The sequence below is a fragment of the Chlorocebus sabaeus genome, chromosome 10, assembly GCF_047675955.1.
Source record: "Chlorocebus sabaeus isolate Y175 chromosome 10, mChlSab1.0.hap1, whole genome shotgun sequence".
NCBI classification, from domain to species: domain Eukaryota; kingdom Metazoa; phylum Chordata; class Mammalia; order Primates; family Cercopithecidae; genus Chlorocebus; species Chlorocebus sabaeus.
In genome coordinates this window covers 67,041,213-67,058,545 of record NC_132913.1, presented here as the reverse complement: position 1 = coordinate 67,058,545, position 17,333 = coordinate 67,041,213, and the positions used below count along the sequence as shown (strand labels likewise).

The 17,333-nt window shown below is 38.5% G+C and overlaps 1 protein-coding gene across 2 annotated transcripts in view; it reads left to right on the top strand.

The window, feature by feature from the left end:
* ZNF385B (zinc finger protein 385B) overlaps positions 1-17,333 on the top strand; it is a 415,712-nt gene that overhangs the window by 85,738 nt on the left and 312,641 nt on the right. For both annotated transcript variants that reach the window (XM_038000630.2, XM_038000628.2), the window contains exons 2-3: positions 4,795-4,943; positions 5,665-5,964. In XM_038000630.2, the coding sequence (XP_037856558.1) occupies positions 5,667-5,964 (298 nt within the window). In that variant the 5' untranslated portion in view covers positions 4,795-4,943; positions 5,665-5,666. The remainder of the gene's footprint in view (positions 1-4,794; positions 4,944-5,664; positions 5,965-17,333) is intronic.

Genomic DNA, 17,333 nt, shown 5'->3' with positions numbered 1-17,333 from the left:
CTAAGCAATAACTTCATTCAAATGTAAAAAGTTCAAAGTATTTTGGGGACTGTTATGCAGAGAGTTCTCCATAGTCACTCTCCTAAACAATGAGTAGCAGAAGGATTGCCTCTTCTAGTTTATCGCAAGCTTTTTATTTTTTAAGGTTCTTAATTTTATACATTTCTTTAACCATAAGGCCAAGTATAGCATATTGTCTATAATCAGTGTTTAATAAATGATTAGTTGAATTGGATCAAATATAGCCTCTCATATCTGAATCCTATTATGAAATATACCAAAATATTCAGTGAAATGAACATTCTCTAGTTTTCTCCAAACATTCTCTTAGTTTTCTCCGAAACTGTATTTTGGGGAAAGGAATTGTTTGTAGTCTGGTACTCAGAACTCAACTTTTTGCCTCCCTATGCGTAGAAGTTCAGGAGGCAGTACCGGCATTTCAACGTAGTTAAATGGGTAAAAAGCAATGCCAGAGCCCTATATCTTCTCCATCTACGTGTTTCAACTTTCACAAAGTATTCCCCAAACTTTCCCACAATACCTTGTGTTCCATTGCCTGAGAAAGTTGGTTGCAGGAAAGAGCTAATGTCACATGGATGCTGACACAATATACCCATGTTTCGTCAGAATTTGAACTTTAAGCCTTATTTTTAATTACAGGATGAAAGACTGTCCTAAACAGTTGGGATTTTAGTTTGCAGATGAGTGATGATGCTTTTTCCTTGGGGAGCACACCGTTATTACCATTCCTAATCTCAGAATGCAAACAGCTGTGTGCTTAGCCCACATACAAGCTAAAATAATTAGAAAACATTGACCTTGGCTGGGTCCAGTGGCTCATGCCTGTAATCCCAGCACTTTGGGAGGTCGAGGCAGGTGGATCACAAGGTCAGGAGATTGAGACCATCCTGGCCAACATTGTGGAACCCTGTCTCTACTAAAAATACAAAAATTAGCTGGGTGTGGTGGTGTGTGCCTGTAGTCCCAGCTGCTCAGGAGGCTGAGGCGGGAGAATCGCTTGAACCCAGGAGGTGGAGGTTGCAGTGAGCCGAGATGGCACCACTGCATTCCAGCCTGGGCGACACAGCGAGACTCTGTCTCAAAACAAAAAAAAAAAAGAAAGAAAACATTGACCTTCATTACTGTGTTCACAACCAATGCTACACACTCATACACCCCATGCCCATACCACACACATACTACACAAGCTACATATACCACACACACCCTCCACTATATGCATATACCTCCTACACTCCCCATACATTCCCCACACACACCACACATACTTCATACGCCATGCACACCACACTCATACACATCAGACTCACATAATACCATACACAGACCACACACATATCACACACACTCCACACCTATACACCCCAGCACATACCACACACACCCCACACACAAACTACACATCACATATACCACAGACCACAAACACATAAAACACATATACACACACATCACACTCACCTCCCACCCCGCTCACCTCACACCCTCCCACACAAATACAGCGCGTTCATTTATTCGGCCAACATTTATTAAGTGCCTATTTTATACAAAACGCAATCTTAGGTGCTGAGGATACAAAGATGAATAAAACATAGTTTTTATACTCAAGGAGCTTGAAATCTAGCAAGGGAAGAAAATGTATACTTTTCCAAAGAATTTATTGTACTTTGTTGTAACTTTCTTGTTTTCTCCTCTGTATTTCTTATTGGATTGTTTGGTCCTCTCAGACATCTCCTTGACCATGTTCACTGTTTTCTCCCAGGCGTCCTGCCCTCTGCCTACCTAGTCTGTAACAATATACTGAAATGAGCGAGTGAATAAGTAAAACCATATACATGTCATAAAACTATATAAATAATTAAACCAATAATATAAGAATTGTGTGTTGTGCTAACTTTGTGAACACGATGCCTCAGGAATGCAGAGGTGGGAAGAGACCCTGGCAAGGGAGCATCACGAGGACATCAGGGAAAGTGGGGAGTAAGGAAACGGCCATCTTGGATTTGGCAATTAGAAGTGTTTATAGTGACTTTGCAAAGACAAGCACTACCTGTGGAAAGGAGTTGCAAGCCAAGTTGTTAGGGGTTAAGGAATTAATGGGAAGTGGATAAAACTGATTGACTTGAGTTGGAGAATGAGCCTTTTCACACTTACATAGAAGGGGAGGCAGTCTCTTAACTTGTTCTCCATCTGATGAGGCCACTCTGAGTCAAAGAATGTATTACTGTACATGTGCAACAGAGATGTCTTTACCCCCAGATCAGTGTCATATATTTTTTTTTCAAATAATTATAGAAAACAGTTGGATAACAATGCAGGTCAGGGAAAATCCTAGGGAAAGTTATAACATTGGAAAATTTCCTGATGGATTGCCTCCTAGTGATTTAAAATCACTCCTTTGGATATTCCCTGACTGTCCAGTTTGAATTCATCAGCTCTTTTCTCCAAAAGCAGCAACTCAAGAACCAACCTTTTCTCATTCTTTTGCCTGCACTAAAATATCTTATTCTCTTACAAATGTTAAGTTGTTGGTCATCTAATCTGGTGAAATAGTACAAAAAAAGCATAGAATTTTTGGTTCAGTTTTCCTGACTTTTCTTACAGTCATTCCTGGCAGTCCAAAGCACAGTGCTGCCCACTGCTCTGTTTAAAATCAGACACCCCCGAAGGTCCTTCTCTCCCACTCAAGTGAAACATGTAATTAAGATAGTCTGATGAAAAACTTTAAAATAGAAAGTGAGATTTTTCTCTCTTCTTCCATTTAAACTCACTGTTACTTTCCCCTTAGCGAAAAAGCTGACATTATAAATGTTATCACATTCACACATATTATAAGCCTAGAAATTATATCATCTCAGGACAAAAGTGGATGCTGAGACTCTGATAGCTTGCCTCTCTGCCACCTCTAGGTCTTTTCCCCAAGACCTCTGCAGCTAAATATACTTTGGTTGCAAGTGGCTATTAACAGAAGCTGACCTTAATTTTCCCCTGAGAGAGAAGGAAGTGTGAAGGCAGAACTAGGACTAATAAATTGGGATTTGGTGAACAGAATGCATACCCCACCCCCAGGCATTGGATCTTTTCTAGAGTGGCCCATGAATGCAATGTTGGAGGTTTGGGAGATCACTTGTGAGAGTAACTCTTGGAGAAGGTAAAATACAGTTGAAAGGTTATGAAAGATGCTGGTACTCTGAAAGGTTACAGAATTCTAGAAGAGCCATTTATTTTATATGAAAGATTTCTTTCTTCCTACTTAAAATATGTATATTTAAATAAATCAAAAGTAGAATACTTTCCAGGATAAATGACAATCATAAAAGCACAGGTAACATGGCTTTATTTTTTATAAGATAATGCAAACAAAAGAGTCGTAGGAACATTATGATGTATGTCTCGTGTCTGTGAAATACCATGTGTTAGTTTGCAATATGGACAAGCCTGGGCACCTCCAAAGGTTAAATTGTCAGATGAAAGTGTCAACAGTTCTCCGCTGAGTCAAGGATCTTGCTTGCTTGAGTTGAAATATAAACTTAGGTTTCAATGATTGAGTACGATGGTGCCTGGCCTCGTTCTGCAAGGTTAAACGTTATTGGCTTTTCTTATGTTTCACAGTGGATTAGTTTTCTAGACAGGGCAAAATGTTAGTAATGAGCTCATTTTAAAAATCACTTACTTATTTCAACTAATTCTTATTATGTGTTTTAATATTTTAAGAGAAGATATAGATATTTGAACATAACTAATACAGCACTGATATTTTCTTAAGTTGTATGAGAAAAGTGACTTTGTGATAACATAATATCTTAGGTTTAAGGAATAAAAGAAAAAATATTTATGTGCAGTTCAAACCCCATTTCAATTATAGCTGAATTATTTTCTGTAGCTTAGCTACAGGAACTGCTTAAACCTGATTTCTGCATAGTTTGAGCAGACTTTAAGGCCGGAGCTAAAAGGAATAGATTGACTTGGAAAATTTTGTGTAAGAGAGTTCCTTAAAATGGCATTATCAGGTTAAAGAATTAAAAGGGACAAGTAGATTTTGCATATCGAAATTAAGTGTTCAAACAACCTTCACAATTGGATGTATGTACAAGGAGATTTTTTGGCATACTGTACATTAGAATCAATATCTGGTTTTATGGTTATGCCTTTTCTGAATTTTAAACATCCTGCTTGTGAACACTCCAAATATGGTCTTGTCTCTAGTAGCTCATTCCTTTTCTTAGAGCTCTGAGAAAACTTGGATCAAAAGGACTGTTGAAAGCCAATGCCTTGCTTTGTTTGTTCTATAAGCAGAAGTCCCTTACAAGCCACGATCCTTCCTTCATATAAACTCTTCATCTCTTATGGCACAGCACTGCCACCTCAGCCATTCTTCCTCACACATACCCTTTTCCCTTAATTTTTGCCAAATTCCCCTCCCCTTTCTTTTTGGGAAGTGTCTTTTTTTTTAATTCAAATTGTAAACCAAAACATTGTTATAATCCCACCGATAATTTTGAAAATGCTGGTATTCGTGGTATTAACTAAAATGAAAAATTACATAAAATGGCACTGAAAAAAAAATGTCAAGACAATCTTCATCAACCAAGGGTCTCAAAGTTTTGAATATCCTTTTTGAATCTTCCCTTAGTCTGTAATCTACCTCTGTACTTTTATCTAAACAAATGAAGAAAATAACAATACTTAAAAATATACAAAATTGTGTCTTATTCTATTTTATTCTTTTTCAATTACCAGTTTATTAAAATTTTATATTATTCTGTATTTCAGATGTTCTACATTTCAACTCCATCAAATATTAAATTGATGTTAATGGGCTAACCTGGAAACCGAAAAACTTGTTTCACTACAAGGATAAGAAAGTATGTCCAAATTCCTGTTGACTGACTTATCAAGGGACGTTTAGAACACAGCCCAATGTAAGTTGCAGATATACGGTGTTTTGTTCTTTGTTACCTCCCCTGCAGTTAAGGCATGTATCTGTTTGTATATGCCCAGGCGTATGCTGATTGTGTATATGTTTGTGTCTACACATGAACATTTTCACAATCCCAGATTCATAACATCATTTATTCCTTCCTTCAATAAAATTTGAATGCCTATTATGTAAAAGGTGCAGTTGTAGGCCTAAGGGATATCCAGAGATGAAGTGACTGTCCTCATAGAGCTTATACTCTAATGGGGAGACAGACATAAGCCGAGTAAGTGCACAATTACCTAAGAAATGCATACTCTGATAGGTGTCACATAGCACGATGTGAGCATATAACCAGATCTTGCCCTGTGTCCAGGGTCAGAAAGGGTTTCATGTAGAAGGTAATTTGCCAGCGGAGATCTCATGGGTGGGAAGTTAAAAGAGTAAAGAGGGTGGGAGGTGATGGGAAGACGGGCAAGGATGGGGTAAAAGGGCTCCAGGCGAAAGGAACTTCTGTTCCAAAACCACCAGGCACAAGGAACTCACGTTGAAAGACCATACTTGCTTACTTAGGTACTTTTTGATGATTATTTTTCTAGGAGTAACCACTGGGTAGCTGGGCAACTTTTAACTTAAACAAACCATTAAAGATGAATTGTAATCATACTAGAAAATAAGAAGGGTTATATAATTTCAGAAGCACTTGTACTCGTTTTGATTTTCAGGCATGAGGTACTCCTTAAGCCCTGACAACCATCTTGAAGATGGAATCATGAATATGGCAAATTTTCTACGGGGCTTTGAAGAAAAGGGGATAAAGAACGACAGGCCTGAGGACCAGTTGAGCAAAGAGAAAAAGAAAATTCTTTTCTCCTTCTGTGAGGTGTGCAACATCCAGCTGAACTCTGCAGCCCAGGCTCAGGTGCATTCCAACGGCAAATCCCACCGCAAACGAGTGAAGCAGCTGAGTGATGGGCAGCCCCCACCGCCCGCCCAGGCCAGCCCCAGCAGCAACAGCAGCACAGGTAGGAGGCAGGGTCCCGGGTTCCATGTGCCGTGGGGAGAGATGGTCCTGGTCTGGAAAATGAAGGATTTAGAACAAGACTTAATTTTTACCTTAAAACTGGGCCACCATGATAACATGTACTCTTTCTCCTACAGGTAATCCATGAACTGTTTGTCACGTCTTGAAATATTTGTTACACCCACTGACATACACTGGCACACACACATGTACACACACGCGCACACTTTGTATATGGGGCCAGAGACTTCCTGTATCCCCACAATGTATGAACACTTCTGAATGTATTTTGAAATGTGTTTAAAATGCATCAGTGATGTCATTTTTTCCCTCTCTTAAAATTAGCTTTCCTGGGTTTCCTTTATCTTCTTTCTATTGGGTGGCATACCATTTGATAGTGTATAAAAAGCTACGGCTTTATTTATAACATCCTATGATGCAGGAGAGGAACATTAATTTTGCATGTTAAACTTGTCATATTCTTTTAGAGAGTTGCCAGCAGTGTGCTGGGTGTTCTAACAATAGGAACAGGCATTGCCAAAACCAACAAGGCTTCCCTCTGAAATCTAGCACCATCATCTATCACTTTCACTTGCCTCTCACCCTTTCCTTGTGGGCTGGATAGAGGCAGAAGCTCAGGAATTTTTGCATTTCTGCCTCTGCCCTGAATTCTAAACAATCTTTCACATCCTTTATGTTGTTCTTGGGCAGCCCCTCCTCCTCGACATTGCTGGTCATTGGGTATCTTCACTGTGACAGAGTTAAGGAAAAATGTGAAATGTATCGTTATCCATGATGAAGATTTCTACAAAAGGTGGGCTTCCTCCCAAGGTTTGAGGTGGGAGGCCAAGATAAGCCTCCTCCCAAATGTGGGGGAAGAGCTCCAAATCCTGCTCTAGCAAGGGTTTGTTCTGTAATGAGGCCCCAGCTTGAAGTGAGATGATACAGAGAAAACATTTGTTGAAATTTCACTCAGTGCCGTTACATGGTTCTTGGTGTGCTGTAAATAAATAATTTTTGTATTTCAAGCCAAATCTAACTACTTTTTACTCTGTTGATGATTTAATGTCATTAAATTGTTTTCTTCAGTCAATATTTAACATGCTGTGAAAGAAAGTAAAGGGGCTTACAGGATATAAAATACACATTTATAATAGTAGAAAATTATTTTTCCATTTTCTATTTATTATGATAATTATAATTATTCCAAGGTGTATTGATTTACCTATAGTTATATATTAAAAATATAGTTAGTGTTACAGCCGGGCACAGTGACTCACGTCTGTAATCTCAGCACTTTGGGAGGCCGAGGCAGGTGGATCGCTTGAGGCCAGGAGTTCAAGACCAGCCTAGGCAACATGGTGAAACCCTGTATCTACTAAAATTACAAAAATTAGCCAGGCATGGTGGCACACACCTGTAATCCCAGCTACTCAGGAGGCTGAGGAAGGAAAATTGTTTGAACCCAGGAGGTGGAGGTTGCATTGAGCGGAGATTGTGCCACTGCACTCCAACCTGGGCAACAGAGCAAGACTCCATCTCAAAAAAGTAAAAAAAAAAAAAAAATATATATATATATATAATGTATAATATTATATTATTCATTAATAATATATAATATATAACAAATTGAAGCCCACTTCACCCCTGTAGAGAAAAATATTATATATTATATATAATAATATGTATTATTAATTAATAATATTGTACATTTTATATATATATATATATTTAGTGTTAGGTTCAAAACTGATACCTAAGTTAGAGCACAAATAGCCTGAGTAAAAGTTTGTAGAGTGTAAATATCTATGAATACAATAGTCATTAAAAATTATATTTCTGAAGAATATCTCATGATAGGAGAAATTGTCTGTGATATAATGCTAAGTGAAACAGCAGGAACTAAAGCAGAATATACCTAGTGCTATCATGTGTGCATGTGTACACTATCTACTATTTAGAGTCTCCACTTAATGAGGTTCAAGCCTGACATCATTTCATTTTTTTTGGTCACTTTCCTCACTTTTGATCTATCAAATTTGTATTTCGCTGGGTAGCAGTTCTCTTAACACTCTCTCAACTCATAGCTTTTCACTTTTGTATATTCAGAAAGATTCCTTGATTTAGAAGATTCAACTCTATTTATAAAAACAACATTTTATTGCCAAATTAAGATTTGTCTAGATGGACTCTAGAACTTAGAGCGGAGGGCTGGGCACATGAGCTTCTACCCTACCCCTGCCTCAGCCTGCTCTTCAGCCTAGCGGTGGGAAAACAGAAGGATGAAAAGGCGGAGGTTTACCTTACCTTACAGCCTCCGCAAGGTGGCAATGCTGTTCTTAATTGCTGACTACTATTTTGGCTGTCTCTGTGGCTCATACCTCCTCCTAACAGACCCTGTGGATGAAGGGATCCCCCAGGTGGTCCCTTAGGCATTGAGAGTCCCTTGTGAGATAGCTGCATCTTCCAGCTTGCTCATAGTTGTTAGCAAAAACCTTCATTCCTTGACTGTATGTGCCTCTTTCTTCCGCACTATGGTAGTCCTGACAAGATTGTGTCCTCTGTTCTCATATGCATCAATGCTTGGAGATTGAGGTCAGAATCCATCTGAGAATGAACATTCCTCTTGAAAACCTGGAACCGCTGGGGCCTAGGCAAGTACAGGTGGAGTGGACTGTGGGGGTCTTTCTTTCCTGCTTAGGTAGCACAGGGGAGGCTGGCAAGCTCACTGACAAAGCAGGCACTTAAACAGGAAACAAAATGCTGGTCTTCCTTTTTTGCCCATCACTTGGCTTCAGAGAGTATTAAGCGTTGAATTGTGTTTCTCCACAAAATAAAAAAAAAGATATATTGGAATTCTAACCCCCAGTACCTCAGAATATGACCTTATTTAGAGCAAGAGTCTTTACAGAGGAATAAAATCATTAAGGTGGGCTGTAATCCTATGTGACTGATATCCTTACAAAAAAACCCCAGAAATTTGGACACAGACAGATATGCACAGAGAGGGAAGATGATGTGAGAAGAGATACAGGGAGAAGACAGCCATCTACAAGCCAAGGAGAGAGTCCTGGAATAGATCCTTCCCTCACAGCCCTCAGAAGGAACCAACCCAAGTAACACGTTGATTTTTTTTTTTTACTTCTAGCCTCTAGAACTATAAGATGATAAATTTCTGTTGTGTAAGCCACTTAGTTTGTGGTACTTTGTTACAACAGTCCCAGAAAACAAACACAGGGAAGAAAATCGAAGCCCATTTCACCCCTGTAGAGAAAAATATGTGTTGTAGATATTCTTCCCAAGAACTGTTAATTTAAGAGGTGACTTCCCCTCTTCTGGGTTGGTTTTATAGTGTTGGAGTTGGCATGGATGGGAATTGGGTCCACAGGGTGATGGTTGAGACATGTTTCTAGTAATAAAAGGTGGCTGCCCTAGCCACTGGAAGTTCTTCTGCCAAATTTAGTATTCAGGGTATTTATAGAACTTTTAGATCTGAGCTTTAGAACAACAGGAAGATTCTTAGAGTGTACCTGAAACCAGTCTGCTGTGTGTGTATGTGTGTGTGTGTAATCAATGTGCCAAAGTGAGCAAGGGACTTATGATAAGTAGCAGCAAAATCCTTTTCTCAGCACTGTCTCCCTAGCCAAATGTTTTATGAATACTCTGGGCTGTGGAAGAGAGACTCAAAGGGGAAGCAAAAAGAGCTGAGGTAACTTAGTTTGCATATAAAAGATCCCTAATGCTTTCCCCATCCAGTTCCAAGGGGTAAGTGGAAATAACAGAAACCACAGATGGGTCTTGGCTTCCAGAAAAAGTAGTTATGAGTTTCTGTCTCACAGAACTGTCCACAAAGACAGTAAGAACCTGGTGTTCCTGGCCCCTAGCAAGGGTGGGCAGGTGGAGCTGAGGCAATCTTATGATTTCCTGTGGGCTTAGGGAGTACCGAAGCTGCTGGTAGAACCTGGGAACAATAGGGACATGGTCTTTTCTGTTGGACTGGGACAGTGGCAGGATAGTGTTTTACATGTAACACAGCAAAGAAATACTTCACAGTTCCTGCATGAACTAATGACTAAATATCAGACAGAAATAAACATGCCTCAGCAGATGTCCATGTGCAGAAGTGACAGCCAGGCCATAAACACTCCTACCTGAGCCCTGGAACCATGTAAGCCTGTAAGTACCCTCCTCAACCCACCCCAAATCTAGATGCAGCTCTGGGGAAAGTCACTTTGTACTGCCTGAAATTAAATATCATCACATGAGATGGGGTTTGTACTAGGCAGCATAATCTATCATTAACAGGTATATCCTTAAATGTTGGCTAAAAGAAATTTTTCAACTAGAAAGGAAATGATGAAAGAATGAATCTTGGAGCTTTGAGAAGGAAAGAAGAAAGAACAATGGAAAGAACAGAAATATGGTACATAATAAACTACCTGTAGTAGGGTTCTCCAGAGAAGCAGAACCTGTAGGAGAAAGGAATTAGCTCACACAATTATGGAGGCCTCTAATTTTCAAGATCTGTAGGATATCTGGAGACTCAGGACAGCCAATGGTATCATTCTAGCCTAAGTTCAAAAAACATGAGATTCAGAAGATTTGATGGTGTAGTTCTAGCCTGAGGGCTGGCTGACTCAAGACCCAAGAGGAGCTGATGTTTCAATTTGAGTCTGAAGGCAGGGAAAAAAAAACTAATGTCACAGGTGGAAGGCAGTCAGGCAGGAAGAAATACCCAGAATAATATGTAACCAAATATCTGAACATCCAGTGACCCAGTCAAGTTGACACATAAAATTAATCGTTACATTATCATTTTCTTCATTAGCTTTGTAAATCATATTTGATGACTGAAACATTATAATCATCTGATGCTAAAAACTGTGATATTTGAAAGTAGGGATGTTAAATGCTGATACCAGTAAATTGTCTGCCATAAGTCACATACATATATCATTATAATATTAATGGCAACCACTATGAAAACTATACAAAGAGATACAACCAAAATATAAATAAATAAAGATGGAGTCCTAAAAAGTGTTCAAGTAAGCCACAGGACAGAAAGAAGAGAGAAACAGAGGACCAACAGCCAAAGGAAAAAACAGAAAGCAAATAACAAAATGTCAGACTTAAAGGCTAACATCAATAATTACTTTAAATGTAAATAGCCTCAATAAACCAATCAAAATAAAAAGTGCATTTAAAAAAAACCAACTATATGCTGCTTACAAGAAACTCACTTCAAAATCAATAAGAGGTACGCTGAAAGTAAAAGGATGGAAAATAATATATCATGCAAACAGTAATTTAAAAAATAAAGGCAGGGGTAGCTATATTAATGTCTGATGAAGTAGGGAGTAAAGAAATTTACTAGAGACAGAGCAGGACATTATGTACTGATAAAATGTTCAACTCACCAGGAAGACATAATGATCCTAAATGTTCATACACCAGACAGCAGAGCCTCAAAACACATGAAGCAATAACTGATAGAGCAGAAAAAAGAAATGAATAAATTTACAATTGCAGTTGGGGAACCACTCTCAGCAACTGATAGGGTTATTAAACAAAATAAGAAAGAATTTAGAAGGTCTGAACAATACAATCAGCTAACATGATCTAATTAATTTATATTGAACTCTACTTAATAACAGTAGAACACTTTTTTCCCCAAGTGCCTATACAACTATTCACAAAGGTAGACCATATATTGAACCATAACGCAAACCTTAATACATCTGAAGGAACTGTAATCATATACAATATTTTCTCTGATCATAATGAAATCAAGTAGAAATTAGTAGTAGAAAAACAACAGGAAAATTAAACAACGTATCTCTTAAGTAATCTATGAATCAAAGAAGAAGTCTCAAAGCAAAAACTAGATGAAAATGAAAGCACAACATAGTAAAATATGTGGGATGAAGCTAAAGCAGTGCAGAGCTAGAAATTTATGGCCTTAAATGCTTATATTTGAAATGAAAAGAAGTTCTCAAGTAAGTTCCCAACCAAGAAGCTAGAAAAGAATAGAAAAACCAAACCACAAGCAAATGGAAGGAAGTAATAAAGACCTACACCAACAATCTGTGAAGTTGAAAATAGGAAAGCGACAGAGGAAAAGTCCATAAAACAAAAAGCGTGTTCTTTAATAAAAGCAGTGAAATTTGTAAGCTTTTAGCAAGACTGATGAGGACAAGAAAGGAGATACTGATGAGATACATGATATTATGACAGAACTTGCAGCAATTAAAAATATAAGCAAATATTAAAAACTTGTATTCATAAATGTGACAAGTGAGAAGGATGAACTAGTCCTTTAGAAACCATAAATAACTAAAATTCAACTAAAATAAACATACACTATCTGGGCTGGGTGTGGTGGCTCATGCCTGTAATCCCAGCACTTTAGGAGGCCAAGGTGGGCAGATCACTTGAGGTCAGGTGTTTAGACCAGCCTGGACAACATGGTGAAACCCTGTCTCTACTAAAAATACAAAAATTAACCTGTTGTGGTGACATGTGCCTGTAATCCCAGCTATTCTGGAGATTGAGACAGGAGAATCGCCTGAACCCCGGAGGCATAGGTTGTGGTGAGCTAAGATCATGCCATTGCATTCCAGCCTGGGAGACAGACCAAGACTCCATCTCAAAAATAAATAAACCTAAATATAAATTTAAAGGTAGAAAATCTGAATAGACCTATAGCCATCAAATAAGCTGAATTTATCATTACAAAGCACTTGAAAAACAAATTTCTGGATTCATATGATTTCAGTGGAGAATTCTACCAAAGATTTTTTAAATTGACACCAATTTTATACAGTTGCTTTCAGAAAATAGAAGAAGAGGAAACACTTCTCAACGTAGTTTATGAGGCTAGTATTATCCTGATACCCGAATCAGACAACACATTATTTTTTAAAAACCCTACAGAATAGTATATCATAAACTTAGAGTAAAAAATTCTCAACAGAATATAAGCAAATTGAATCCAGCAATGTATGAAAAGAATTGTATACCATAACTAAGTGGGATTTATTCCAGGTATGTAAAACTGGCTCACCATTTAAAAATTAATAATCTACCACCTGGGCACGGTGGCTCACGCCTGCAATCCTAGCACTTTGGGAGGCCGAAGTGGGCAGATCATCTGAGGTCAGCAGTTCGAGACCAGCCTGGCCAACATGGCAAAACCCCATCTCTACTAAAAATATTAAAAAATTAGCTGGGCATAGTAGTGTGTGCCTGTAATCCCAGCTACTTAGGAGGCTGAGGCAGGAGAATCACTTGAACCTGGGAGGTAGAGGTTGCGGTGAGCTGAGATCACGCCACTGCACTCCAGCCTGGGCAACAGAGCAGGACTCCGTGTCTAAAAAAAAAAAATAATCTACTATATCAACAAGTTAAAGAAGAGAACTCACATGATCACATCCATTAATGCAGTAAAAGCATTCGAGAAAACCCAACACACATTTTCAGCAAGCTAGGAATAAAGGGAAACTACCTTGATTTAATAGAAGTGTCTAAACAAAGTCTACAGGTAACATCATACTTAATGGTGAAAGACTGAATGTTTTTCTTCTAAGACCAAGACCGGGGGAAGGATGTCCACTCTCAATTCTCTTATTCATCATGGTGCTGGAAGTTCTAGCCACTATATTAAGGCAAGAAAAACAAATAAAAATAAAAGCCTGTAATCCCAGTACTTTGAGAGACTGAGGAAAGAAGATCACTTGAGCCTAGGAGTTCAAGACCAACCTGGGAAACACAACCTGTCTCTAAAAAAAAAAAGAGAAAGCCAGGCATGGTGGTGCACACCTGTAGTCCCAGCTACTCAGGAGGCTGTGGTGGGAGGATTTCTTGGGCTCAAAAGGTCAAGGCTGCAGTGAGCTGCAGTCACACCACTGTACTCCCAACTGGGTGATAGAGTGAGGCCCTGTCTCAAAAAACAAACAAACAAACAAACAAAAACCACATATTATATTTATATACTAAAAATGAACATATGGAAATCAAAATTTTAAAATGCAATACCATTTATAATCACTTCCCAATACAATGAAATAGATATACACTTTTAAAAACGTGCAGGATCTATATGCTGAAAATTACAAAATGCTGAGAAAAGAAATTGAAGACCTACATAAATGGAGAGACATACCATGTGTTTAGTAAATCAGGATTAGAAAACTCAATAAGATTACGATGCCAGTTCTCCTTAAACTGATCTATAATTTTCATGCAATTTCTATCAAAATCTCAGCAATTTCTTTTTGTAGACATAGACAAGATTATGCTAACATTTATATGAAAAAGCACAGACCTTTTAGCTAGTTTAGCTGCTAGCTAAAACTTGACGAAGAAGAAAAAAGGAGGGATCTCTCTACCCAATATTGAGGCTTATTATATATTAAAGTAATCAAGACAGTAGTTTTATTGGAGAGAGAGAAAGAGAGATGAAAAAGACTAGAGAACCCAGGCATAGATCCACACACACATACTCAACTGATTTTTTGATAAAGGTACAAAAGCAAGTCAATGGAGGAAGAATACCTTTTCAAGTCCTGGAGTAATTGAACAGCTGTAGGCCACAAAACAAACAAACTTAGGCCTAAATCTGACATCATATAAAAAGATTAACTCAAAATGAATTATAGATTTAAATGTAAAAACATACAAATTTAAAACTTCTGGTGGCTGCCCCAGAATTCCTGGACTTGTGGCTGCATCACTCTAGTCTCTGCTTCTGTTTTCATGACATCTTCTGCTCTGTATGTCTATGTCTTTTCTTCAGATCTCCTTTCTCCTTATCTCATAACGATGCTTGTTGCTATTCGGTTTAGAGCTCACCTGCATAATCCTGGATTGTTTCCTCATCTCAAGATTCCTAACAATCACATCTGCAATGAGACTTTTTGCAAAAAAAGATAGCACTCACGGGTTCTAAGGATTTGACACGGATATCTTTTGGGGGTGACTTGTTAAACTGTGGTACATCTGTGCTAAGGAATACTACTCAACAATAAAAAGGAGTGAACCTTTGATACACGCAACAAATTGGATGGATCTTCAGGGAATTATACTGAGTGGAAAAAGCCAGTCCCCAAAGGTTACATACTGTATGGATTCCATTTATGCAACATTTTTGAAATAGCAAAATTGTAGAAGTAGAGGACAAATTAGTGGTTGGTAAGGGACAGGGGTGAATTTCAAGAAGGAAGTAGATATGGGTACAAAACTGCAACATGAGAGACCCCTGGTGGGGGATACATGAATCTACACAGGTCACACACACACACACACACACACACACACACACACACATACAAGTAATACCGGGGAAATCTGAATAAGATTTGTACATCAGATCAATGTCAATATCCTGATTACACTATTATTCTATAACTTAAAAAATTTTTTACTATGGGTAGAAGCTGGGCAAGGTGTTGAAGAAAACTCCATTATTTCTTACAATTGCATGTGAATCTCTGATTATCATGATAAAAATTTAAGTTAAACTACTCGGGAGGCTGAGGCAGGAGAATGGCGTGAACCCGGGAGGCGGAGCTTGCAGTGAGCTGAGATCTGGCCACTGCACTCCAGCCTGGGCCACAGAGCAAGACTCCGTCTCAAAAAAAAAAAAAAAAAAAAAAAAAAAAAAAAAAAAAATTTTAATAAAGATGACCACCTAAACCCCCAGTTTTCTAGTGGCATAATTAGAGATAATAGGAAACAGAACCTTGGGGATTTTTCTTATTTTAAATATTACGAAGTTCCTATTTTACAGAGATTAATAAAACAATATCTTAAGTATCAAAAGAAAATAAATATTTAAATAATTGAATTGCAATATGGTATGCTAAGAACAATGGCAGATCTACAAATAACATAGATGTGGCACACAAAAAGGAATGATTAACTTTTTGGAGGTCAGGGAAGGCTTCCCAGAGGAGGTGATCTTTGAGATGAGTATTCAAAGATGAGTTTCAAATTATTCAAGAAAAAACATTCCAGGTATAGGCAACGGCAACACAGATGCATGTAGGAACAAACTATAAATAGTTTCTTATTATTGGAGTGAAGTATGATTTGGGGGGAAAGAGGAAGATCCCTTTGCAAAGGTAGAAAGGAATCAGAACAGGAAAAACAGTCTTCCGGTCCTGTGGGAACAGAGGTACAGGGAAAACAGCTGCAAAGACATAGATAAGAAAGTCGCAGGTAGTTGCTGGAATTCAGAGCTAAGTTGTCCTGAGTTCTCGCTGTCACTCTGGTTTATGTTAACTAGGAGCCTCCGCATCAGTTCCAGACATTTCACTTAGGTATTGCTTCCTCAGGATACCACACAATTGCAGAGCTTACTTTTTGCATGACCCATCCACAGCTTCCCAAGTCCAGATAAAACTGACCATATTAGTTCTCTATGAAGGGTGGCTAGTGACTGACATCCTGCCCTCTGCTATCCATTCTCATTTAAGATTAAAATTTTAAGACGTAAAAAAAAAAAAGTCAAGCAAAGAGAATAGAGAAAAGTGATCCAAAGGGAATGAAGAGAATGCTCAAAATCTCAACTTGAGGAAAAACTTGGTATGTCTAAAAACCTGAGATATGGCTGAAACTGAGTAAGGCAATTACTGATAGAAGAAAACACAAGAGAAGTTTGGAAAGGTAGGCAGAAGCTTTCAGAAAAAATTTTAAAACAGTGTGTTATTTTAATTGTGATTCTGTGGGTCAGAAATGTGGGCTGGGCTCAGCTAGGTGGTTCTTGTGCTGAACTCATGGGTGGACCCCTGTGGAGCGGCAGGCTGCTACAGAGTAACTGGGTTAGATGGTTTTAGATGGCTTTGCACATGTATCTAGAAGTTGCTGCTGGCTGTAGGCTGGATAATTCTCACCAGTAGACTCCTCCTCAAGGAGATTAGGCCAGGCTTTGTTACTCAGCAGTCACAGAGCAGTGTTGCAAGACGGCAAGAACAGCAGCTGCAACTTACTGCATTCTTTTGGTCAGAGCTAGTCACAAGGTGCTATGGTTTGAATGTTTGTGTTTCTCTAAAATTCATACATTAGAACTTAAACCCCAATGTGACAGTCTTAAGAGGTGGTGCCTTTGAGAGGTGATTAGGCCATGAGGGTGCCACCATTATGAATGGGATTAGTGCTCTTATGAAAGAGGCTTCAAGAGCTGCCTGATCCTTCTGCTTTTCCACCAAGTGAGGACACAGCGTTGGTTTCCTCTGGAGGATGCAGCAACAAGGCGTCATCTTAGAAGGAGAGAGCAAGCACTTACCAGATACCAAATCTGCTGATACCTTGATCTTGGACTTCTCAGCCTTAAGAACTGTGATAAATAAATTTCTATTATTTAAAAAA